The 26,548-nt window shown below is 34.5% G+C and overlaps 2 protein-coding genes across 4 annotated transcripts; both read right to left on the bottom strand.

Annotated features, from left to right (window-relative positions):
* Positions 1-9,835: 9,835 nt before the first annotated feature.
* Positions 9,836-11,671, bottom strand: LOC107954256 (uncharacterized). The gene is made up of 3 exons (XM_016889761.2): positions 11,163-11,671; positions 10,655-11,032; positions 9,836-10,394 (listed from the first exon to the last, which is right to left on the bottom strand). The coding sequence occupies exons 1-3, from the start codon at positions 11,566-11,568 to the stop codon at positions 10,033-10,035; spliced, it is 1,146 nt and encodes a 381-aa protein (XP_016745250.1). The 5' UTR covers positions 11,569-11,671; the 3' UTR covers positions 9,836-10,032.
* Positions 11,672-12,823: 1,152 nt separating this feature from the next.
* On the bottom strand, positions 12,824-17,457 carry LOC107954255 (importin subunit alpha-1). 3 transcript variants are annotated; one of them, XR_005915727.1, is made up of 12 exons: positions 17,094-17,457; positions 16,700-16,796; positions 16,518-16,609; positions 16,280-16,411; positions 16,002-16,187; positions 15,737-15,900; positions 15,490-15,568; positions 14,478-14,606; positions 14,238-14,365; positions 13,781-14,152; positions 13,203-13,347; positions 12,824-13,112 (listed from the first exon to the last, which is right to left on the bottom strand). XR_005915727.1 is itself a non-coding variant. In XM_041096645.1 (11 exons), the coding sequence occupies exons 1-10, from the start codon at positions 17,313-17,315 to the stop codon at positions 13,783-13,785; spliced, it is 1,599 nt and encodes a 532-aa protein (XP_040952579.1). In that variant the 5' UTR covers positions 17,316-17,457; the 3' UTR covers positions 12,824-13,347; positions 13,781-13,782. The 3 variants fall into 3 exon arrangements, 2 of the variants coding, with proteins under 2 accessions (XP_040952579.1, XP_040952580.1); XM_041096645.1 differs by having other exon boundaries at positions 12,824-13,347; XM_041096646.1 differs by having other exon boundaries at positions 12,824-13,347; positions 17,038-17,170.
* Positions 17,458-26,548: the final 9,091 nt, after the last annotated feature.

The following is a 26,548-nucleotide window of genomic DNA, read 5'->3' on the forward strand; positions in this document are numbered from 1 at the left end:
AATTTAATCCTTTAAAAATTATAAAGATATAGACTATAAAAAATTTAAATTTCATTCGGCCCCCCTAAAAAATTGTCCTGGCTTCGCCCCTGCCCCGAGTTCCTCACCACCTTGCTAAGTGCCTACACCACCTAAGTACTTCTCCCCGAGTCAAGTCCTTCACCACCTCACTAAGTGCCAACACCACCTGGGCACTTCGCCCTGAGCCCCTCACCTCCTTACGAAGTGCCATGCCTCACCACTTCGCGGGATCATTTCGCTCGACCATGAATTCACCTTGCGACAATCATTTTGCCACTTCATAGAATACGCCTCACCATCTTGCCACCTCACGAGAGGTGATTACCTAGCCTTATCACCTCTCAATGTCACAAATTGCCTGTCGTTAACACCATGCAAGGCATGACCTTCTCACCACCTCGCTGGGGGAGATAGGTTTCGAGGTAGGTGTCCAGCCTAAGAAGGTGAACGTGTCTTGTAAATGACACTTAATAGTCTCCTAATACGTTAAATCGAGAAACCATGCCTTATAAATAGAACAAGGATGCTCATAAACAGGAAAAGGCAAAAGACAACCTCAACCATTATGTATTAACACAAAATTTTAAAAGTATTTAATGAACACTAACAATGTAAAAATAGGATAATTTTGATAAGTTATTTTACTTTAAATCTTGTAACAACTAGTATTCGTATATAAAATAAAGAATTATCATTTCCTAATTCTTTTATTTTTTTCTAATAGGAAATAACTTTGACTTGGTAAAATAATATTATTGAATCAAATCACTTTAATTTATGTAAACGTTAGTTTATGAGAACTCGCCAGCGATGCTTTAAAGGGGAAAAATAGTACCATAATAATAGGTGCCGCATCAATGTCTCTTTCGATTCAGTCCATCTCGCTACTAACATTTATACGCATGCATTTTTCCCCCTACGGTTCATTATTTAGAATCCGATGAGTGTTAATGTTTTTAGGGTATTCAATTAAAAAAAAAGTTAATAAATGGTAATTAATTCATTTGAAAGTTTTCTTTTTTTATAATTTGTTTTTCTTTATAAAATAACTTTGAACGTTAAGAATATACGAATCAAAATTTAAACAACTTTTTTCATTAATTTTCAGCATTGATCATTAGATTAACTTAGATCTAATGTATGTTCTTCTACTTATTAATGGTTATTGGTTCACCATATCAATCATCAAACCATTGCTTAGAGCTTACCAACTGGACATTTAAAAATAATAATATCTAATGACTTAAATAAAATCGGATCTCCTCATAATTTACCTTTTTATTTTAGAGACCATTTTAGATTTCAGACTCAAATACAACCTCCATTAACAATAATAAAATAACATGTTGCAATAAGAATAATAATAATAATAATAATAAAGGTCAACTATTTTAATTGCTAAACTGAGTTAGAAAATGCATGGAAGATGATAGGGAGACGGCAAGATGCAAGACACGAGAAGAGGAAACGGAGGCATTAATGCTCAACTTTTAAACTTCAATAAATAGAGAGTCGAGCTTCGAGCCTGACTGCGACAGACTCAGCAAAAGCATTTAACATTGTAGAAGAATGATGTTAATGGGGTTAGGCGTTGAAACTCATTTTAGCCAGCCTTGTGTTGACTCACACACACCTTCTTTCCTTTTTTTTTTAGTATTTTATTTTGTAGCCGTTGGGTCACAGAAAAAGGAAAAAAGAATCATGGGGTTAAAAGGTCATGATCATCAACTTAATCATACATTTTGCATAAATGAATCTAGTTTTGGAGGGTCAGAAATAGAGTGCTGGGAATCCAACAAATGTAATCATATAAATAATCAAGTCTTAATAATCTTATTGTTGTTAACTTGTCAATGTTGCCATTGCTTGCCCTTGAATGGACTTATTATAATGAAAAAGAAAACTGTGTTGCTTAGTTAGCAATACAGCATATGTATGTAAATTTTGAAAAAGTCAACAGGAAAGAAAGAAAACCATGTGAAACTGAGATTCTGTAAGCAAGCAAGCATTCTGTAGAATTTTCAGTGCTTAGAGCGCAAGAAGCTTTTAATGGAAAGCACGAATCATACGCTTCTTCCACTATAAGGCAATTGAATGTTGAATTTCATTAATTAATTCCCAATCATTCTTCCATTCTCTCTATATAACTTAAAAAACCATCCTACATTTACATCATCCCAATATCTTTTGGGTCAATAGCAAGGATGAAGCTGACTTACATATGTTGTAGTAAAATAAAATAAATATTAAGCAATGCTACTAGTTTATAAGTTAGTGATTTTATTCCCTATTTTTTAATTTAGTTTTTTTAGTCTTCACACTTTTTTAAATTTTGAAATTTCAATATTTACTAAACTGTAATGTCATCAGCTTGCTATTTCAATCTCGATCAACTATTTATAACAACATTTCATTATAATAACCAAGTTTGTTGTACAATCGATACCTTAGCTGCCATAAAGTATGAAGTGTACTCTTTATTAAATGAGTTCTCTATTAATAACCCATTTTCTTAAATTTTAACAAATTTAATTATATTCTTAAGTGAAATAAAAATAATAATTTTTAATTAAGATATTATTTCAATAAAATATTTAAATTTTATATAAAATTATGTTAATAATGTTTTATTAAATGAAAATAATCTTTAGTCAATGAAATTACATATGTAAATTTTATTAAAGATGCAATCTAAATATCACTAATTAATATTATTAATATATTATAATTTGAAAATTTTAAAATTTTAAAAAATTTAAACATGATGTAAATATCAAATATCGTTAATGTTGTTATAGGTGTATAACAACCTCCTCTTTATAACATCTAAGATTTTGGAAAACAAATGGGGATGTTATAGAGAGGGTTTGAGTATTACTTAAAAAATTCAATTAATGGATTTAATGGTTGTCGTTTTGTGTCAAGGCTAAAATTTCAAATTTCAAAAAATATAGGGTTTAAAAATGATCCAATTGGAGAACATGAACTAAATCTACAACTTTACACAAGACTAATAGCAAAACTTGACAAAAACATAATTGGTTAAGACTAAATCTTTATACAAAAAAAATATAGTTAATGCATCTTTTAAGTCAATAAAATTAAGGCATAATGACTTATTTAACTCTCTAACTTTATAAAAAAAAATCATTTTAGTCCAATTAATTTTTCACCTAAAATGGCGTTGCTTGTTAAATCACCCAAAAATAGATGAAAAAGTTAACATTTGCTAATTTTGCTGATGTGGCATAAACGTGACAATCCACATGTATGTTTCATCAAAAATTAATTATTTTTTAAAAAAATTATAAAAAATTAAAATTATTTAAAAATATAAAAAAATTTTAATAAAAAAATTAATTAATTGCTAATGTAGTATACACATGGACTGCCATGTAAATGTTGCGTCCGCAAAGTTAACATATGTTAACTTTTCTATCATTTTTGAGGTGATTTGACAAAAAATACAAGTTTAAATGTTAAAAGAGACGAAAAATTAAATGGATGGGTAAATAACTTTTTTATTTGTAAAGTTGGAGAACTAAATAAGTCATTATACCTAAAATTAATATATTAGAATATTGAGAGTTATAAACACTCAACCTAAAATTAATATGCTCCTGAAGGGGGTGGGAGGACAGCTTTGTTGATTGGTAACAACTTTTTTTTATCAAAATTTATTAATTCAAGTGGTGTTATACTTAACCATAAATAATTTATATGCTATAGGTCATAGATTCAAATCTCGCATGAGCAAACTCTCCCGTTTCCATGGTGAACGAAGTACAAACTCTTCAAATATTTCTATGTAACAGCGTCGAGACCGATTGTGGCTCTTGACACTACTGTTCAACTGTGTGAATGACCTTCCACCAATTGACAAAGGGGTCCATAAACCCTCTTCAACGATGAGAGATAATGTTTTTTTTTTTTGGAGGGTGGGAGGGGAGACAACTCACACACCACTATTAAGAGCAAATCATTGCCTTATACCCACAGTAGTTAATTCCTGTGACTTAATCCTAACGTGGGTATTCAATCAATTGGTCAAACACTGAAATTCTGAAAACAAAATCTTAAAACTAAAATTAAGTATAAACCCAAAAATACAATGCCAAAGACATTGAAAATCTATAACCCTTAACATAGATAAAATTAAAAAATAATCTTTAAAATTATGTTGTGCCTTAATGTTTGGTTGAGAAATAAAATAAAGCCAGTGGGTTTTGCACTTTGCACTTTTCTGGACATGGAAGATTGTTTTTACAGGTAAAGAATCCCCCTTTTTGTTTCAATTTTTTATTACATTATCTTGAAACTTTGGGCTTCTTATCGTACTTGTTAAGTAAAACTACTACAACTAGTGGAAGTGACTCATCGTTTTTCCAAGAATTTGACCTCATGTTTACGAGGTCAAATTAAAAATAGTCATTCAACATGGGATGGGCATAGACTCATACTTACTATCCATTCAATAAAAAAAAAAGTTCCAATTTTGGGTTTTATAGTCATCGGGCTGCCACATAAAAATTATTAATTTTTTTGACATAAAATTTTGTTACAAGTAAGAAAAGAAAATTTTAAATTTTAATATATGATGCTTTAATTACATTAATGTCATGGACAGGTGACATTTTCCTTTTTATTATAAATTTAATAATGTTAAACACCAACATCAAAGAACAAAAACGATGTTAAACAACACATGATTATATAATACTGTTATACGTTGATAACTTGAGACTCGAGTTCAACAAAGGATCCAACCCGTGACCTGACCATGAGAAGATAACAGGGCGAACCAACTCGCAAGGCAAAGCTACAGATCCAACTCGCAGGACCAGCCCGTGGACCCAACTCTCAGGAACTTAAGGAAGATCGTAGCCTCACTTCCCATAAGCTCAAGGAATTCACCGGAAGTCATCCAGACATGTGTCCAGTAAGTACGGAGCCCGCCTAGAATGCCAGTCTCAAAAGCAGAAAGGACCGCATGCTCCATAGGCACGTGTTCATCACACCTGGAGTTCGTAGTGATTGTCAGTAATAGGGATGAAGAATGTTAATATCGGATGCCTTAGAATCAAGGCAAAGTAGTGCGGCCCTGGTATGAGCTGTAATAGTACTAATAACCACATGTATAAATACCCAAACATTTCTATCGATAAGACACAAGAGAAATATTACTCAACAAATATAAATGTGATATAAAAATAATTAAAAATAAGATATCAAACATATATAACGAAATAAGTAAGTTAATTGTTGTTATAGACCAAATTTCAATGTTTATTGGTTGAGTGTTCATCTATATCATGGATAGTTTCAATTTGTATCATTGTTGTACTAAAAAAAACATTCAATTGGTTAAAAGCATAGTTGTTGTGTTAAATTTTTGGTTTTGCCTTCGAGTGTCTTTATCTCAATTGCATACCGAATCAAGAACAAAAACAAAAGAACTCTACATTTTTCAATGTTGATGATAGAAAGATAGAAAAGGTTGGAGAAATAATTCACCCAATGGGTCGAGAGCCATAAGAGATGTTGTAAAGATGGCGGAGCTTAGTGTTATTGGAGTCTGTATGTCTATTAGCAAAGGAGGTCTCAGATTAAAAAGGGTGGAGCTTCAGAATCAGTCTTTTCTTATGAAAGTAGACTTTAACTTCGTACAAAAGAAGGGCCAATTATGGGCACAGGTACTTGGATCAAAGTACAAGTGGGAAGGACATCTCCCTATTATTCTTCAAAGCTCAAATTGCTCTCGGCTTTGGAAAGGAGTTGCTCGAGTGTGGAGTGACGTTCGAGATGGTATCATTTGGAACCTATAGGCAATGGGAGATAGGTGGATTGAAGGATATAATAGCTTGGTCTATGTGTGTTTTAACATTGGGCAGGTATCGCGTTTGGACTGTCTAATTTCTTCTATGGTGACTACATCGGGTGAGTGGGAATGGAGCCGGTTTGATCAACATGTCCCAATATCGGTGATTAATTGTACCTCTACTACTACTCGCCATCCAATAGCGATGTAGAAGACTTCCCTGGTTGGAAGTGGGATAAAAAACGGAAATTCACTATCAAATTAGCTTATCAAGCTATTGCTAGCCATGTTTCACTCGTGGACGAGAGTGTTAGAAAACATATGGCTTTGGACTCAAGTTGCGGATTTTGTGGAAACAGTATTAAAGATGCTAATCATGTTCTTCGTGGCTGCATTGAGGCGATTCCTATATAGATGAGGCTGATTAAACAAGATAGACCGGTGGAGTTTTAAGCGTGGAATTGCAGGATTGGATATTTCGAAAGTTGTCGGACCCAAGCTACTTTGCTAAGGATGCAAACATATAGGGTAGTCAGTTTTGAGTATGTTGGAAAGTCAACAAAGGTAGGAAGCAACTTGTTAAAAAGGTTGAGCAAGTTGCACCGAATGTTGAAAAGTTGAAGGGATAATTGCAATTTTGGTCCCTAATTTTTTAGGCCATTTGCAAGTTAGTCCCTGAACCTCAACTATAAATAGGCCTTTTCATTTTTCATTTCAACCATCCCAACCAATCTTTCTCTCTTAGTTTTCTCTCTTCTCCCATTTGAGAATTCTTAAGGAATTCTATTTGTTTGTAATATTTTGGAGATAGTAAAGTTATCATCTGGTGTTAGTGCCCGAGGACGTAGGTATAATTTACCGAACCTCGTTAAAACTCTTGTGTTCTTTTTTGTCCTATTTTTCTTTCAATATTTGAGGGTATAATAGTAGTATTTAATTGTGCTATTAAATTACTATAGAAGGGATATTCTGACTAAGGAAAGACTTGGTATTTAAGAGATCATTGTGATCCACCTCTCTTCCCTGGGAATTGAACTTTGTGTGATTTTTTAGTACAATAATTTACACGCTTCCGACCCTATTGGAACAACAGAGTAATCTGTTGGTGTTTGTGGTGTGGCACCAACAAAAGAATATTTTTATGAGAATTTTAACGAAAACGAGAGCAGGTGGGATGTTTGCTTGCGATATTGGCAAGAGATATATCGGGAGAATGCTGTAGATCGAACTAATGATGGCAGAGCCTGGTATTTGGTTAATTAGGAAGCTCCTCCACCAGGTTGGTGACAAATCAACACTGATATGGAGCTTATGAACAGGTTTTAGGATGGGCCAATGTTGGTGGGGTAATCCACAAAGAAATGGGATTGTGATTGAAAGGGTTTTGTCTGAAATATTGGCAATTGCCCAGTGCTGAAGGCGAAGTTTTGGGCTGCTACAAGCGCAGCCTTTAGGGTTTCGCCAAGTTATTTTGAAAGTTGCTAGCAAAGTTGTGGAGCAAGTTGTTTGTAACAAGGAAGTAGAGGAGAATGCGTTAGTTTGGAATGAGGCAACTGGATTGAGAACTGAAAATCGTCGACACATCAAGAAGGCAATCGGGTTGCTGATACTTTGGCAAGGCTAGCAGCAAATGCTTCGAAAGGTCTTCATGTTCTAAGCAGTCCACCAAGGGAATTCCGGCAGATACTCGAGGAAGAGGTTGACAGAAGAGCTATTCCAAGATTGGTTCCTATGTAGCCTTTCTTTTCCAAAAGAAGAAGACTAAATTAGTGGTCTAACACAATCTTTTATATCTAGATGAATATCCAAGTACAACACAAATAATAGTACATACCACAGCACTAATTACATTCTCCTATAATTAAAAGAAAATTAATTCCTTAAAAAAACCTGCTTAATAGACTCTAATTACATCTTAATTTGTTATATGATACTTGATAGTAGAATTTTTAATTATAAAATTGAAAAAATTCTCTAAAAAAAGTAACCAATGTAATATGTTAGTCCAAAAAAGTATTTAACAATACAATATATTAATAAAGTTAACAATAAAAATAAGTATCCTAATTACTCTAGCATTTCATATTTTTGGGCTATTCTTTCTCTAACATTAAACATATACTCCTCACCCTCATTCATTCGTCATTGGCCTAATATAAATAATTAATAATAAATACTATGTAATTTAGTAAAATTATTTCTCGTCAATAAAATTTTTTAAATTATTTAAACAATAACATATAATTATATTTAAATATATATATATCTTAAAATTATTATTGTAAAAAAACTTTTTAATATAGTAAAATAAATAAAATAATGCTTGAAATGAATATGTATATAAACATTAAAATTTTTATAAAAAAATAAAAACATATATATTATGCATGTTCATTTTACAATTCACGTGGTTCGTGGTTATCCTTCCCAACAATGTTGTCTTCAAGGTTTGAACTTATATTTTTCTCTTTAAGAGTGCAATGTGGCTTACTATTACACCCAACCAAAAGCATATTCTGAACTAAATGATGAGCTCAAATGTTGAAATTTAAAAGCAAGATGATTATAAAATTAAAAATATTTATAGTTAATGAAATTCAATCCATTTCTCCGTCCACGTAGCTTAAAAAATTGGTATTTTGATCATTAAACTATAATATCAAGCATTTATTTATATGAGTAAATTTTTTTATTGTGTTAATAAGGTCGATGTTTTGAGATTTTGATGATCCAGATTTGAATTTTATTATGCACATGTGAGTTTTATTTAGATTATTTTTTGTTTAAATCTGATCATGATTTTTAATTTATTATGGTCTATTATATTTTATTCATATTTATGATTGTACAATAATTTTAACACTCTTATGCTTTTTATTCGTAGTTACATATGATAATGAATGAATGTTTGATAAATTGTGTTATTCATTTCCCCTCAAAATAATTGTATAATAATGATTTGATTAAGCTCGTAACATAGAGTCATCGATATTAATACTCATTAATTATATAATTAATTTATTTACCTTCAAAATTACATTAATTGAAATTAATATATTTTAATTTGATATTTTATGTAAATATTTCATCAATCTATTAACCCCTGGGAATAGAAATTAATACATTTGCATTTGTGCAAGACAATAAACTACAATAATTGAATTTGAGTGGCTCAATAAATGTCTTTTTTAGGTTTAATATATCAATTGGCGCTTGGTATTTGTATTTGATAAAAAGTGATACATTTTAGTAGTTAAAGATAACGATGTTAACTATTTAGGATTTAATTCAGGTTTAATGGTTAAATTGATGAAAGTTAATTGCTAATATAATTATGTTAAAATTTTTCATGATTTTATTAATAAAATAAATTCAGTGTTATTGTGAATTTGCTTACTTTTGCATTTAATTTGTCAGCTACTTAATTTGGGTTTTAAGGTCAATTTGATGGAAGTTAATTGTTAATACTATTAGCTAGTTATAAGTTCTCATCAAGTCAACTATAAAACTTGAATTAAACACTAAAAAGTATCAAAATGTATAATTTTTGCACCACATTAGACTAAAAAAATAACATTTAGGAAAAAGTAATTAATAAACTTAGATACATTATTAAGGCTTCTTTTTATGATATTTTACCAACAAAAAAAAAAAAAAAAAGAACAGAGAGAGGGTGCTCTAATGCATTAAGAATAGAAAGAGAGCAGAAGATTTAATGATGTTGGTGGGGGGTACCACAACTAAAGACCCAAATGAAAAGATAAAAGGGTACCACAATTGACAACACCCCCTCCCTAGTTTTCTGGTTTATATGGATTAATGAACACCAAGACAAAAGGATCCATTCCTATATACAACTTGTTTACTTGATGGTAGATGAAGCCCTCTTTCTTTTTCCCTGCTTTAAAGTTCATAAGATGCCCAAATCATCCATTTTTACAGCTGTGTGGTGAAAAGGATGAATTGTTCTTGTTGCAATTTGAAGAGGAAATTAGAAAACAAGTATGTTCCAAAATTTATTACAAACACGAGCAACAATTTTCTCGACTGCGTAACTACGCTACCAAACGGTCCTATTCTTTCATATGGTTACAAATTAATAAGACATGAGTGAAGAGTCTCAACTCGGTCCGGCATGTCAAGTCAGTGAGTCAAAATAAAATCCTTGGTGTTAAGCTGTTGATCTCTTGAATTCATATCCTCAGTTTCTCTTTCTCCCCAAGTTTGGAACAAACATCAGCTAGGAAAGCAAAGCATACACCGATGAAACGTACAAGGCATAGTAATATCAACAGTGCCCGGTGATGGAATCTTTTCTTTGGGAGCTGTCCTCTATCTGCGATAAGCAGTGCCCTGTACACAACTTCAGTTAAGGCATAGGCTGACACTGGATCACATTCTTCTTCGAGAAATCCGTATTCTGTAAGGCATACTATGTCATAAACGCCATTGGCCTCCGATATATCCAGACATTCGCATATCTTCAGCCTGCCATCGATCCTCTCTTCGGTGGATAACAAGTCACCGTGTGTCAAGATCACGAGAGGGTTTTCATCTGAGGAAGATTTAGAATGTAAGATATGACTAAGAATGGTCATGATAGTACTAACAACACATAATAAGGGAAACCTTGACTTGGAATTGTGAAACGTATGGTTCAAGGATCTGGAACAGAAAGGACATCGAATGAGCACAAAAAAAGACCATTCGGTTCATCATGCCTTTGAGCTAATTGGGAAAGCGTCATTATCGTTATACATGGTATGTGCCATTTGTTATTAATTTATGATTGCGGCAATTAAAGACAAAACTTACTGCTGTTTCGCAAAGCAGCACAGCAGAAGAGCTGTCTGATGGCCTCTAATGGCTTCAAATCGCCTGCTTTTAAAGCTTGGTAAATCTCTGCCATGTTAGCTACCACTATCACGCAATTCACTCTTCTCAGCACGAACTTCGAAGACGATCCCATGTCATCATTTTCCATATCGTCTGTCATCATTTTGCTGTCGCGATATCTCAAGCAAAGCTGGTTATGATGAACCCCTTCACTCATCCAACTCGATAATTCCTCCAATGCCTCCCTTGTTCTACCATAATCGAACCCTCTTGAATCGTAAACGCAGAAACCGCTTCGCATTGATCTCAGGACATTGTGTTCTTCCATGTACATGGTTGTGTAATTGGAACAACTTCCTGCATGTAAATGAGAAAACTTAAAAATCTTCTTTTTGCTGCAATTTCCTAAGCCTTTTTCACAACACAAGGCAATTACTGATTTTAGATAATAAAAATAAAAGTATAAATTATGCAACTTCAAACTCACCTGATGATGTTTGAGCAAAGGGTATTAAGCCAGACCGACCAAGAATGCTGTACATAAGATTTATAAGGGAGCTCTTGCCGGAACCAGAGAATCCCACCAAGAGAATAGTGTTCACGGGAGGAATATCCATATCTTCCTTGTTGATGCCTCCAATGGGTACCCAGAAGTCACCTGAACGATACCCAAGAAGCTTGTGGCGAAGCTCGTTTAGTCCATCAGGTGCAATGAGAGCCAATCTCTCCAGTTCTCTAAGCAGTCTCAGCCTAGGCGTTAGAATGGAAACGTCAGGAAAGTCCAGCTTCAGCTTAGCACATTCATCGAATTTAGTAGCTGTTCGCCACCAACAGTATGCCAATCTACATGACTCACACTCGTCCTCATCAGTGAAAGCTACTTGGCTTTTCATCTCTCTGTTGTATGAAGCTCGTCAATTAAGAGCAGACAATGATGGCCAGCATAAGTTGAATTTATGAGTGAACAGGTTTAGTTTACCACAGTTGTGAATAAGGATTATGTTCGAAAATAGTGGTTCAAATAAAAATAGCCCATTCAAGCATGTACAATCTGGTTCTGTTCCTCACGTGAAGTAGTCTGTCTAGAAACGAAGCCAACTTTCAGGTTGCTTCCTGTTACCAATGGTGGGTCATTTTTGGGGTTGTTCCTAGAGTCCATGATTTTACAGAATTACCCTCGTTACTACTAATAATTGCTATGATACAGGCAAGTTTGTCATACTCCCAGCTTTTCAAAGGCAATCATCACCGAGTATTCCATCGAATCTAAGTAAAAGAGTTTTGAGCTAACGATTTTTATTTTATGATATGAAAGGGTGGATAAGTTCTATTTTATTCTAACTCAATTTTAAAATTTTTCTAGAGTCAATGAAATTTGAGACATATCGAATCAAATCGAGTGAAATTATTTGAGTTAAATTAAAAAATTTAATATATCAAATTAAAATCTTATTATAGTATAACTAATTTTATATTATAGCACATAATTTTAAAAAATATATATTTCAAAATATTTTCAAAAGAAAAATAATAAAAAATAAGATACTTTAGGATAAACTTGAATTATTAATTAATTTATTTAAGTTTTAAAATTATTATTTTAGAAAAAATTTAAAATTTTAACTTTCTTTTTATATTTTTTAGAATCTTTTTAAAAAATATGAATTTTGGAATTTTTATAAATATTTTATAATTTATAATTTTTTTTACAATTTTGGTTAATAGACTAATTTGTTCATTTTCAAAATTAATATGGACTAAATATGTATTCAAATTAATCTATTATTCGAATTGTAAAATTTAACTCAACTCGAACTCAAAACTCAAATTACTTATTCAAGATTTGATTAACTCGAAATTCAAATTTTATTTCAATTTTATTGAATCAAATCAAATTTTGCTTGCCTTGCCCCTAATCATAAGTCTGATGCAGACTTCAGCTATCACCTAATATCCCGTCCACAGCACCAAATGTACTTTGCGAATAGAGTTAAAACGAAGCACCCGGTCAGGGCCCGCCTGCACTTTCCGGAAATTGGCCTAACACGCCGTTCAAGTAAAAACAAAATACTCTTTTCTTTTGTACTTTGCTGATCTCCAGAGATGGGCATAGTTGGGGCACACAATGAAATCAGGAGTCCGCAAGAATGCATGAAACATATAATATTTGGGAATCAAATTCTATTTAGAACCACCGGACTCATTCAACATTCGGTACATAAAACTCCGGCGCATCTTTCAGGTTTTTGACTTGTACATTACCGGAAATGAAAAAATTTCCCTTTCACAACCTACATTGGTGCGCCTTTCTGATAAAAGCCATATCTAAAACTAACCATTTATATTGGAAGCTAATACATCCTTGCCGCATATGCAGGAGCATAAATTGGTATTGATATAAAAGGGAGGATTGGTGCTGCATGCCTCTTTCCTGCATCTAATAATATTAAGGTGCATAAAAGAATTAACTATCACATGTGAAATGTTACAAAAAGAAGAAGAAGAAGGTTTTGTACGGCTTCTAGACCTTCAACTGTGGTATCATACACCCTGTCTTTATTTTCTGGCTTCTTGAAAACATCTTCTTGAAAACATACTTTGGCGTCACTTCAACTATCTGTGAATTCTGAATGACACTCCATCTGAGCTTCATTCTACTCCAACCAGGTCTCCTGCAAATCCAAAAACGTCTTTAGGGCATCCAGTCAAATCAAGACATAAAAATACAAGTTCAGAAGTTTGTAGGCAACTAGAACTGGCATAAACACACACCATCTCTTTACAAATTATTTGACCACTAGCGGCATCTGTTTTCACCAATTGCTACAAAGAAAGCTCATTATAACTCATTACGCGACTCAAATCAGCAAAATGGTGTTTTGTTATAAAATATAAAAGCATGGGGCAAACTGTATAATCTATTTCACTACTTAATTATGGTGACATTTATTACATCCTAGTTTCCAGTACAGAGTTTTAGCAACTCAGATACATGTGAAATTGCAGAACCAAAGAGCAACCATATTACAATTTAACATATCAATTTTCCTAAAAGATCATGTTAACTTCCTCAGAGAAGGTTAGCAGACAAATTCAAATGCATACCTTCAACTGAAACTGAATCCACCAGATGGAACAGGAAGTTGGTTGCCTCCAAAATGGAAACCAGATTGCGAAGCATCACCAGGGGGTAGTGGCTCATCCTCATCGTCCACCCAATATGTTTCAAGAATCTTCACTGCCTTCTCATAGATTTCATTGTTGTCATGACTTTGGAGGTTTTCAATCTTTTCCAACCCCCCAGCATCATTAAGTAAGTCAGCATAGACATTGAATTCTCCGGTGTGACCCAATTTTTTCTGAGCTTCACCAACCTTCAAAATGTTTTCAAGCCCCTCTAAACAAACAGTGATAATTCTTGGGTCAGGACAGGTTAGAAGATCACACAATGTAATGCAACCTTCGCTCACCAGGAACCTGGCAAATAAAACAGAAACTAATTATTTACGGAAAATTGTATCATGAAGAACCCAGATAGTGATTATGGCAAAAAAAACTATACTTTATTTGTTCGTGGCTGCCACCAGATGTAGCATTTGAAATTGCCCAAGCAGCTTCTTTCTTGATCTCAAACTCAGAGTGTTGAAGTAGATGGACTAGAGGAGCAATAATGCCAGCGTCAATTACAGCCTAAAAAAACATTTTCAATTCACACACCAACTGAATTATTCAAACTGGATGAAAAGGCCACAATTGAAAACTATAACATCAACGATAGATTTGTCGTACTAAATTTCCCAACCTGTATCTGGTTTGCATTTCCAGCAGTGATGTTTGAAATGGTCCAGCAAGCTTCCTTCTTGATACTCTTTTTGTAGTTATTTGTCAGCAGGTTCAAAAGGCATGGAAGAGCTTGGTGGTTTATAATACACTGAAAGTGGAAATAACATGTAGCATCACAGTACTGGAGCAAGAGGCAACTAAGTAGTGATATGAATACAAACATTGTTGACCAAAGAAACATGACATTGTCAACTCAATCCTAAAAATTAAAGACCGTTTAATCCAAATATTAATTAAGGGCATAAACTATGATTCATCTCACCATATGCCAATTAACCATGAAGAAGATGCATCAATCATATTTGCCTAAAAGTAACAAAACATGCCGGAATCATGTGTCATGTACACAATTATTTCAGTCTACAATCTTGTCATAAATCAAAATCCTCTAATTTTCTGGATTTTTCTTAAGAGGGAACACATCTAGAGTTTATGTTTTCCAACAAATTTTTCTATAAGCATGTCAACTGAAACCATATATAGCTATCCAGTTTTCATAATAAACCCCAACAGTTAAACTTCATTAGAAACGATACCCAGCTTTAAAATCTTCTAACATTTATTGACATCATCAAATGTGAAGCACATTTTAAAGAAACCACAGTCAAATCAGAGTTGTGAAGAATACTAGCACATTAATGCAAGGCATAATTTGTTGTTTGCCTGAAAAACAAAATTGAAATATTAAGCTAACCAAATATAGTATTGCACCAATGGCTTCTGCAATGACATATCAGAGACAGTCAAAATAATTGTAATAGAAAGGACAGCACTGCCCCAACATGGTTTAAGCAACAAAGAACCAATAGATGAGTCAGAGAGAATACATGATATTAAGTTGTGTAACGTGTAGATATAAATGCAATTAACCAGCCAAAACCAGAACAAGGATAAGTCAGCTAACATCTCAAAGGAAAGAAATCAGAATAGCAGTAGAGAAAGAAATGAATATGTCATTAAATATTCCATACCTGAGTCTGCATATCATCCCCAGTAACAATATTTCCAACCGTGCGAAGCGCGGGAATGAGGACTGTTGGGGATGGATGACTAACAAGGAAAAATAAGTGAGGATATTCAAAACATCCAGAATTCACAAGCAACTGCTAGAAACAGACAAAGAATAAATTTCTTCAAAAGAAAAAGGGACAAACAATAACATAAACATATACATCAAATCAAAAATCAATTTGAAAAGCAAAATGATCCAGTACTTACAGCAAGAGCTGAACGAGTCGGGGGCAGACACCTGCTTCAATAACAGCTTGGATTTTGTCATTAGTACCATCTGAGAGATATGACAGGGCCCAGCATGCATCTGTAAGGACTTCCTCATCGTTCAAATGGATAAGACGCTCAAGAGTGGGCAAAGCTGGCTTTGTCTGCTTATTGAATTTCAAAAGCATACGTGTTAGCAAAGGACATCAGCAAAAAAAGTCATAATTCCAAACAATTCATATTACAAGAGTCAAGAAAGACCAACCTGCTCAAATGATGCCCGTGGCTTGCCCCTGCAAAAGTTTGACAAAGTCCATGTAGCATTTCGCAACATAGAAAGCTTGGCATGCTCATTGAATTGTGCCAACAGTGGCATCAAGGCACCATGACCAAGGACCAGGTCGCGACATTTAGGTGAGTCTCCGGAAACATTTCCTAAGGCCCAAACAACCTATAATTCCAAAAAGAAAATGATAACCCGTATTAGAATGCAACTAAACTGTATTAATAAAAATAAGGTTACTTGCGGACTGCAATATCTACCTGCTCGCGTACATCATCGGCTGGAGATGCAAGAAGTTTAACAAATACAGGGACAGCTCCATGATCAATTACAACTTTGGTATAGTCTGACGTCCCTGCGGCAATATTCGTGAGAGCCCAAGCTGCCTCAAACTACAACCCACAAGATTGCATATAAACAGTTAAACCATAAAACAGCCAAAACATTACCAAAGAGATTGAGCAAAATCCTAATAACTTCAGTATCAAAATATCAAACCTGAAGCTGTGGGAAGTCATCCCTAGCAAGAAACTCAACAAAGCGAGGAACAACACCTGATTGTACAACTTCATTGATTGGAGGACCATGATCTGAAGATAAATTAAGAGCAAGTAATAACTTCTAAATGCAAAATTAAAAGTGAGTTGCAACAAGAAAAAATAGAAAAACAAAATATCGACCTATTGATAGTAGCTTCTGGAACTGAGTGGTCGCCTCAAGCTGGGCATTCCTGTCATCTGACCAAAGGCCAGCAACCATAGCCGGAAGACTTTCTAACTGCAATTAGATTACAATTAGATTATAAACACGTCAAAATCATGTTTGATTCAATAGTAAAAGAGCAAATAGTCCTATCCATTCTTTATAGGCTTACTAAAACGAATAAGTTCAACATGCATTTCAGTTCATGTCAGTAACACAAATTGACCTACTCCTAATCAGCAACTTTATAACACCAGTAACACTAATAACATTTTTTATCTAATTACAGAAATTGAAGTAAGACAATAAGTTGAACCTAATTATCAATCATGACCCGATGGATCAAATCAATTGATCAGTTGAATGTACTACATTTTTCTCGGAATCGGCAGTTGAAGAGAGCAACTGTTGTTGCTGCGGTTGTTGTTGAGCGAGAAGTCCTTCGCGGCGTTTCTTAAGAAGGTTCTCTTCTCTCTTGTTCTTTCGAATCTCAACCATGTTGTCTTCTCTCCTCCGGCGACCTTCCTCCGCATCAACCGTCACCTTGTACCTGTTCCTTCGAACCTCGGCCCTCGCGCTCGGTCTTAGAGACATCTCCTCTTATTCTTTGTTTTTTCTCTTTCAAATCGGATCGAACCGCCGATTAAATTGCAGGTAGAATACGTTGTACTACTTGGGATAGATTATTTGAGAAAATGAGAAGACAGAGAGAGTGGCGCCAGTTTTGGAAGCGAGTGAAAGAGAGGGAAAGGAGATTGTATTGATGGGCCTTGAGTCAGGATACTGATAATTGGGCTTTGAGTTTGATGGAATGATAATTGGGGATAAGTAATATTTAGTCCTTCAATTTGACAATATTTTTCAATTTGATCATTATAAATCTTTTTATCCAAACGAATTTAGATCCCCTCACACAATTGGTTTTAAAATAGAGGACGAATCGAAGTGAATATATTTGGTCAAAATTAATTTAATTTGAAAATATTAATTTTAATTTAAGAAAGAAGGAAAAGAAATATACGAGTTTGGTTGGTTGTAATCACCAATCAAGTCACGCATAATATTATAAATGAATCATTTTAGTCCTTATATTATTAAAAATAATAAAATAAATCCAAATTATGCTAGGGTAATATTTTCTATATAAAAAATATCTTCAAAATTATTTTTTTTCAAATGATGTAATCCAAGCAGCAGGGGTAATGGCATTCGTCCTTGAAATGGTAAAATAATGTTTTTAATCCTTTTAAAATTTTAAAATTATAAGTTAATATACGATAAAATTTTACTTTGCCCTTTAAATGATGAAATTTTAAATTAATCTCTTAAAAAAATTTAAAATAATAATTATATACAATGATAAATTATATTTTGATCTTGTTAAAAATTTATTATTTAATATTGACCTCTAAAATAATTTTTTGACTCCAGCTTTATGGATATGGAAAATATTTAAAAACTAAAGATAAATTTAAAATGATACATCGAGATACACCGATTGCATACATGCTATGGAATGGGGCTTTGAGCTCTGCCACTGCATAAAGGTAAGATTTAAGTGCATAAGAAATCTTTGTTTCTATTGTTGTTCAATGGTTTTCTGCGGGTAAATAGAATAGGCGGAAAACTGCAAGCTTGAAGAACTCTACCTACTGCTGAACAACTGTATCATAAATAATACATTTTCGGATATTGATGGACATTCAATTTGTTATATTTTAGTTTGGATATTCTGATTATTATGTGCGAAGTAGATGTGGATACCTAGGAAAACTTTTGATATGTTAAATGTGTTTGTGTATCAGTGTATGTTGCATCACTTGTAAACACTTCAATATCGATAAGTTTTTGTATTGGCATGGATGGATGCTTTCCCCCTAACTACATGGGATTCGTTGGAGTTGGAAAAAGAAAAAGATTGCCTATGAGGCTTAAGAAAAGTGGGTTGGGATGGAGACAAGACCATTTTTTTTATCAATAATTGGGACATCCTCATTTCTCCTAAATAGGGAAAAGGGCATTATCAAACAAGAAAGCTTTATGCTTGTGGACTGCGGCTTCCCCCTATTCATATTGTGCGACAAAACATTTAGTCCAAAAGATAGAAACAGATCTGATCACATTGGTGAAGCTAAGGGACACTATTGGCCTAGGCGTCTTGTGTTTCATTATGACTCTCACTAGGATTTACCACCCACCAAAGTGAAATTCTTCGGGTTTTTTTATAAAATTAATACAAAAACTTACGAAATTGGTATTATGCCTCCATTATTTACAAAAGGTGTTTTCTTTTTACATTAAACATGAGTGTTGCCACACTCTCAAACAACACCAGCCGTGATTTCCTCACCCTTGCTGCCATCAATCCCGATGATGAAGAGAAAATATTTTTTAATTGGTGCCGCCAAGTAGTTAGGAGACACCGACAAAAATACGATTTTTTAATAGAAAACAACTAGTATACAAATATAAAGAAAAATATTTTTTTATAGTGGTGTCGTCTGACACATTGACGGCACTGGTTGGTTTTTTTTAAAATATGGTTGACAAAAAAAATAAAAGGTTGACATAGAATAAAAAAACAAGTTATGTAAGATGGCATTGCCAAGTAGTGAAGAAACACTGGTTTGAAATCTAAAAAAATTTAACCGTTTTGAGAAAGAAAAAGAAATTGTTTTTAATGGGTGGTGCCTGTCAGTGTGGCGGCACCAATATCCTATATATACCCCTCCCACGACCAAAAAAACAAATTTTTATTGTTTATGGTTTCAACAAATAAAACGGGAGAGAAAAAAAAGGGTTGTTAAAAATTAAAATTGAATATCAACAATATTTGTTTTTCATTTGAGAATTCAAGATCTTTTTTACCTTAGAAATCAAGTTTGAATTAATAATGTTAGTTTGTAATTATTTTTATGTTTTTTTAATTTATTTTACTATTATGTATGATTATGTGACTGTATATTGATAATTAATAGTATTAGATGCAAGTTATATTATTTGATAAAAACTTCTTTTTGTTGCTTTAAAATGGTATGACTTGTTTAGTATTGAAGATGAATAATCAATTTTTCGTATACGTCCATTTCGATGGAGTAATTTTCCAAACAATAATTGGTTGTATATTTGAATCATGCCATCAAATAGGGATGAGGTTTAACACGAGTGTAAAACTTGTTGAAATGAAATAAAAGATTAGTGTGGAAATTGCTATAATTTTGGGAGGAGGATTGTTGGAAAAAACCTAATTTGAAAACAGTTTTCTTACACAACTGAAACAGGCGGTGCAACTACGGGAGGTTCTAGACGTTTCAGTACTCGTGTTCACACATTGATACAGCTTGTGCATGGGCCAATGTTGATTGTGAGCAATATATCGATGAGGTGTACACTTTGAAATGCATGTTACATATTTGGGGAAATGAGTTCCCCACCTTTAAGGATATCTCGACATAGGAAGCTCCTTCGCCTACATTCGAGTTGCTCCCAAACCCGGGGCTACATAAGGTACCCAAGGGTCGGACGTAAGTCAGCAAGATTCAAAATGACATGGACTTGAGGGAGAAAGACAAACCCAAACGTTGTGGTCTTTGCAGGACTATTGGCCACAGTAGAAACAAGTGCCCGTATCGAAACTTCCATTTTGGACAATCATCACAGTCAAGACAAATATAAATTTATGTACCCGATGTTCAAATGTATTTTAATCAACTTCACAGATTGAATTAAATTTGTTTCTACATTTTTTTCATGATTCTCAATAACTATAGGCAAACTTGGCCTTATTACAAAATTGAAACAATATGCATTAAATTCATGTACGTAATAAATTAAAATCATGATGAGAAAAATATTTGCTCTCATTCATTAAATTTTTTCCATATTTAGCATTAATTAAAAAATATTTGGTTTCCTATTCAACATTAATTCAGACAATTGCATTAATAAAATTTCATAAGTTAATTAAAAATATATAAAAAGAAAAATTTTGAAATACAATTTTTTAATTTAAACAATTTATTAATTATATTTGTTCCTGCAAATAATTACAAAAATAATTTTAAAAAAATGAAGGGAAAAAAATGAAACCTTTTAAATAATTACAAATAAAGTTTATTAGAAAAAAATGGTACAATTACTTCACAATTTACATGTATCAAAATTGATGGCTGGATGGAGTTGTCCGTGGGGTGAAACGTTGTGGTGTCATTTACTGACGTCTTGGGTGCTCGCGACAGTCAATCAAGAGATTTTTCTCACCTAAACCTGCATTTTCATCATCCATCGATGAACCATGGGGTGTATCAAAGTAACTTAGAAAATGGTATGTCCCAAAGATTTGACTAGGAGGTGTAGAGTACTGGGGTGTAGAGCTAAACATATCAACCATCATTGATGACCTCGGTTGTTGATAATTAGAACTGGAATCGGGTACTTTCGAACGGTAGGAGTAGCCTTAGAACTCCAACACCAAATTGTTATTGCGCAACTCCGGATGATAAAAACTACCTTTTGATTGTGTTTGTGTCTTTAGAGGTTTAGGTTAGAGCTTGAGAGCAGGAGGCAGATGTCTTCGATGAGGATAGGATCGACTCGATCCATTTTGCTAATGCCTTCGTCGTTGCATATGCTTAGGGGCCACCATCAACTGACCACCAAACACATACGACAACCCGTTATCATGTACAAACATAGGTAATGGACCAAGGGCGTGAAATCCCCATATAAGAGTCCAACCGAGGCCTTCTATGCATCCGTACATTCCACATTACAATCCATTGTTGATGCTCCAATGTCCAATTATTTACATCTTTTCCCCTCTTATTAATGTTGTGGACATCATCGAAGTTGACTAGAACGTCCAAAACATCTTGTTAACACTCAAATTGTCGCAAAACCAGATCCTCGTTGTACCACTCAACGGTTGAAAATTCAAAACGAGTGCATTAATGCACCACACGTATGAGTGGTGGTAAGTCGATTGGAGAATTACACCCGCAACATATGACATCCACACGAATTGCACAATTAATAACATTATTATAGTGACATGAGTAAAATAACAATACTAAAATATTTACATGACATGAATATAATTTTATTTTGAAAAAGTTTTACCTCCTCCCGACATATGCTTCAATCATTTGTCTGTACACAACAAGGATTTCTGACTTCCTAATTCCCAAACAAGTACACCATCTGGATAGAAATCAAACTTGTTAGATAACATTTTCATAAAAAAATAATTCTTAATCAATGTTTTAACATATTTTTTTACTTATTTAAAAGTGGGAAACATATTGTTGGTGAGTCTGTGATGCCAGAAATGACATCCTGTACAGTGCCTAGAACTACAACAATAGCAGACATCCACCTATGTCTTATGTATTACGCTTTGTTGCTCAAAAAGCTTAAGGTAAAATGTTGCTAATACTGTTGAACCCCAACTGTACAAACATATATTGAAAATCAACCAACAAAGGCAAGTACATCAGGTGGGCATTATTATTACATGCGTCCAACATGAGTACCCCCTATCAGCTTCAGTATATACGCCTGAGTAACACACATTTTCTCTCACTCGAAGACACTACTCGGTAAAAAATTTCAAAATTTTGCTTTATTTAAGAAAATTTAAAACTGGTAAACTTAGCAGCACCATCATCTGATGATCATCCAAGCAATTGATAGCAAAGTGACATGGGTTCAATCACTTTACTTGAACCTGTGATTGTAACACCGTTAACTAGGAGCCCGAGTTGCAATGCAACATCTTCTAAGGTGATGGTGCACTCCCTGTCAAATATTATACTGCAACAGAATTTCTCAATACCATGAAATTGCTGCATCATCAAAAGATTAACACGTGTGATTTTATCTCAACCAACTCAATGAGCTGTCATTAGCACATTTCTTAACAACCTTTGTCAATTGTTTGCTTACACGTATCATGGTTTCTCTCTACTATCTTCATGTATAAATCCATTACTGTTTGTAATGTTTGTGATATGGAAAATACACAAAAGAATCATATTATCATCATCTTTATTATTATTATGTCATTCTAATTTTCTAACTTGGTATCTGAGCAGGTTTTCAATGCCTTCCTCTCCTCAGTCTGACCCACCATCGTTGGTGGTGGATGACGGTTCTTTCTCAACCTCTACTGATTCTTCTTCCGGTAGTAAGATGTTCTCCCCTAAGAAACTTACTCTCATTTTGGATAATACAAATTTTCTGCTTTGGAAACAGCAGATTCTTCTTGCTGTCAAATCTTTCAAACTCCAGCGGTATCTTGATGGTTCGATTGAGCCACCGCCTCGGGTTGTTATGGATTCATCTGGGAGTGTCAAGATTAACCCTGCCTTTGAAGTGTATGAGCAGCAGGACAGCGCTCTTGCCTCTTGGCTGCTTTCTTCTGTTGGCCCCACTGTTCTTTATCATCTAATTGGTCTTGATTCTGCCTCCCAAATCTGGAGTGCTCTCACAACTCTCTTTGGAAGAAAAACTACATCACGGCTCATGCATTACCGTCGGCTATTACACTCTAAAAAAAGGGGATCTAGCAATGAAGGACTACCTTATAAAAATCAAAATTATTTGCCAGCAACTTGCAAGTTGTGGGGAAGCTATAAGTGAACCTGAACAAGTCACAGCCATTCTCAATGGACTTCCCTCTGAATTTGACTCTATTATCACTATTATTTCTGCCACTCCCACACCAGCCACAGTTCATGTTGTTTCTACAATGCTACTTGATGCTGAATCCCGTCAACAATCTATGGTAATTGAATTTCCTCCATCAGCTAATATTGTTGAGTCTAATACTGCTTTTACTGCCTCTTCGCCGTCTGCTTTTCCAAGTTACAGGCCATCGTCTGGTGGAGGTTCTCGAGGTAGAGGGAGGGGTCGATCGTCATCTCGTCTTCAATGTCAACTTTGTGGTAAAATTGGCCACACTGTTGACTGATGTTACCATAGGTTTGATCCATCATTTAAAGGAAATGCTTCTCGACCATTTCCATCACCACAATCTGTCATATCAATGCCCACTTCATTACCGGTTCAAGCTATGAACAACATGTGTGCCCCTCCATCTCTTTTGGGTGGTTATGCTTCATCTTGGGCTACTCCTGGTCATTATCATACAACTACCTTGATGCACACAGGATTAATTGGGTCCACCATGACACCTAGTCCAAATACACATTTGAATACGGGACTTCCTCTACAAACTGGTCAGGATCCATTTGTTTCATCTTGGCCTACTAGCGCTACTACCTTAGGACCAAGTGCTACTACTATTTTTGGAACTTCAAATGCTTCCACATGATCAGTCTCTCAAACTCCTCAAGCGCATATTGCAACTCCAACTCTCCTAGATGATAATGCTTGGTACCCTGACTCTGGTGCCACTCATCACTTGACCAGTTCCGAGACTTCTTTAACCTCTAGCGTTCCTTACCTCGGTTCAGGTAAAGTGTTTGTTGGTAATGGAAATTCTTTACTTATAGCTCATGTTGGTCAGTCATCAGTCTTGTCTTCTATTCGTCCACTTTATATGAACTCTTTCCTTCATATCCCTGGAATAACAAAAAATTTGTTATCTGTGTCAAAGTTTATAAGAGACAATAATGTTGTTTTTGAATTTCATCCTAATTATTGTCTTGTTCGTGATTTGAAGACAAGTGATGTGCTTCTTCAAGGTTCCATTCACAATGGGCTGTATCGATTGCCATCTACACCGTCATTCGCTCTTTCATCTGAATTTTTTTCTTGCTGTTGTGCTGTGAAGACTCGTATTTCTTTGGACTTGTGGCATCAATGTTTGGGTCATCCATGTAGCTCAATACTAAAGAAAGCTTTAAATGATTGTAATGTTTCCATTCATGGCAATAAAGAACTTAGTAACTGTGTTGCGTGTCATCTTGGAAAAGAACATAATTTACCATTTTTTCTGTCTCATACGGTGTATAATTCTCCCTTGGAGCTTATTGTTACGGATGTATGGGGCCCAGCTCCAATGATTTTAAATGGGTATAGTTATTATGTTGCCTTTACGGACGCTTATACTCGGTACACTTGGGTTTATTTTCTTAAGAATAAATCAGATGTCTTGGTTGCCTTTATGAGTTTTCATAGTCAGGCTGAAAGGCTTCCTGGTTGTAAGTTGAAAACCCTTCAATCTGATAATAGAAGAGAATTTAAGGCACTTAATTCTTATACTCAGTAGCATGGCATTCTTTATCGGTTCTCTTGCTCTCATACATCGGGATCAGAATGGATTGGTTGAACGCAAGTATAGACACATTGTTGACATTGGTCTTGCTCTACTTGCTCATGCCTTTATGCCTCTATCGTATTGGTACGATGCCTTCAGTAGTGCTATATTTTTTATCAATCGGTTGCCATCTGCACCTCTTGGTAATATTTCACCTTATGAAAAACTATTTGTTCGAAAACCTAATTATACTTTTTTTCGTGTTTTTGGCTGTCTCTGTTTTCCAAACCTTAGACCATATAACTCCCACAAATTAGACTTTCGATCGACCTCATGTACATTTCTTGGATACTCTCCCATTCACAAAGGCTATAAATGCTTAACCCTTGATGGTAAAACAATCATATCACGTAATGTAACATTTTCAGAAAATGAATTTCCCTTTAAAAAAAATCTTCCACCTCTGTCACCTATATATTACTCTACACCCATGTTCCCTTTACCACCACCTACTCTTAATCCCTTTCCCAATGCCCCTTTACAACCCCCACACGTTATTCACCCCTCATTATCTCTTACACACAACCCTTCATCCCACATACATTCTTCTATCACTACGGGTCACACCACAACACCACCTACCAATCTTCCTACTCCTATGGACCCCATCACAACACCACCCACCAATCTTCCCACTCCTATGGATCCCACCACAACACCATCCACCAATTAAACGTCTCATTTATGCCCCTTATCTTTACCTACACCATCTGCACCTATCACTAATCCCAAGTCTTACTCATCTTTATTACCCCAACCCAGTATTAATCAACATCCCATGCTCACTCGTAGTAAAACAGGTATCTTCAAACTAAAAACATACCTTACGGAGGTAATCGATTCTTCCATTGATATCCCTACTGACATACATGTTGTCATGAGGTTTCCACACTGGCAGGCAGCAGTTCATGATGAGTTAAGTGTTTTGATGGCAAATGAGACTTGGACTTTATGCGTTCTACCACCTAACAGGTGAGCAGTGGGCTGTAAATGGTTATTTAAAACCAAAAAAAAAGTCAGATGGCTCTATTAATCGGTACAAGGCTCGATTGGTGGCAAAGGGTTTCTCACAACAAGCTGGATTAGATTTTGTCGAAACCTTTAATCCAGTTGTTCGCCTAACTACCATTCGTACTGTTTTAACTTTAGCAGTAATGAATAATTGGCCCTTAAGACAAGTAGATGTAAATAATGCTTTTCTTAAGGGTTCTCTTGATGAAGATATTTATATGACTCAACCACCGGGTTTTGAAATTTTTGATGACAATGGTACTCAACTTGTTTGAAAATTAAAGAAGGCCATATATGGGTTACGTCAAGCTCCTAGAGTATGGTTTAATACTCTTCGTAGTTTTCTTATTGGTAAACTTGGTTTTCAGCCCTCCAAGACTGATTCATCCTTGTTTGTTCGGCTCTCTTCTTGTTCAAAACTATATCTTATGGCCTATGTTGATGACATCGTTATTACGGGAAGTTCTCCTAGTTAAATTTCTAATGTTGTGCAACAGCTGCATGCTGAGTTCTTCTTAAAGGATCTTGGTAATCT

This window comes from Gossypium hirsutum, chromosome D07 (assembly GCF_007990345.1).
Source record: "Gossypium hirsutum isolate 1008001.06 chromosome D07, Gossypium_hirsutum_v2.1, whole genome shotgun sequence".
In the NCBI taxonomy this organism is placed as follows: domain Eukaryota; kingdom Viridiplantae; phylum Streptophyta; class Magnoliopsida; order Malvales; family Malvaceae; genus Gossypium; species Gossypium hirsutum.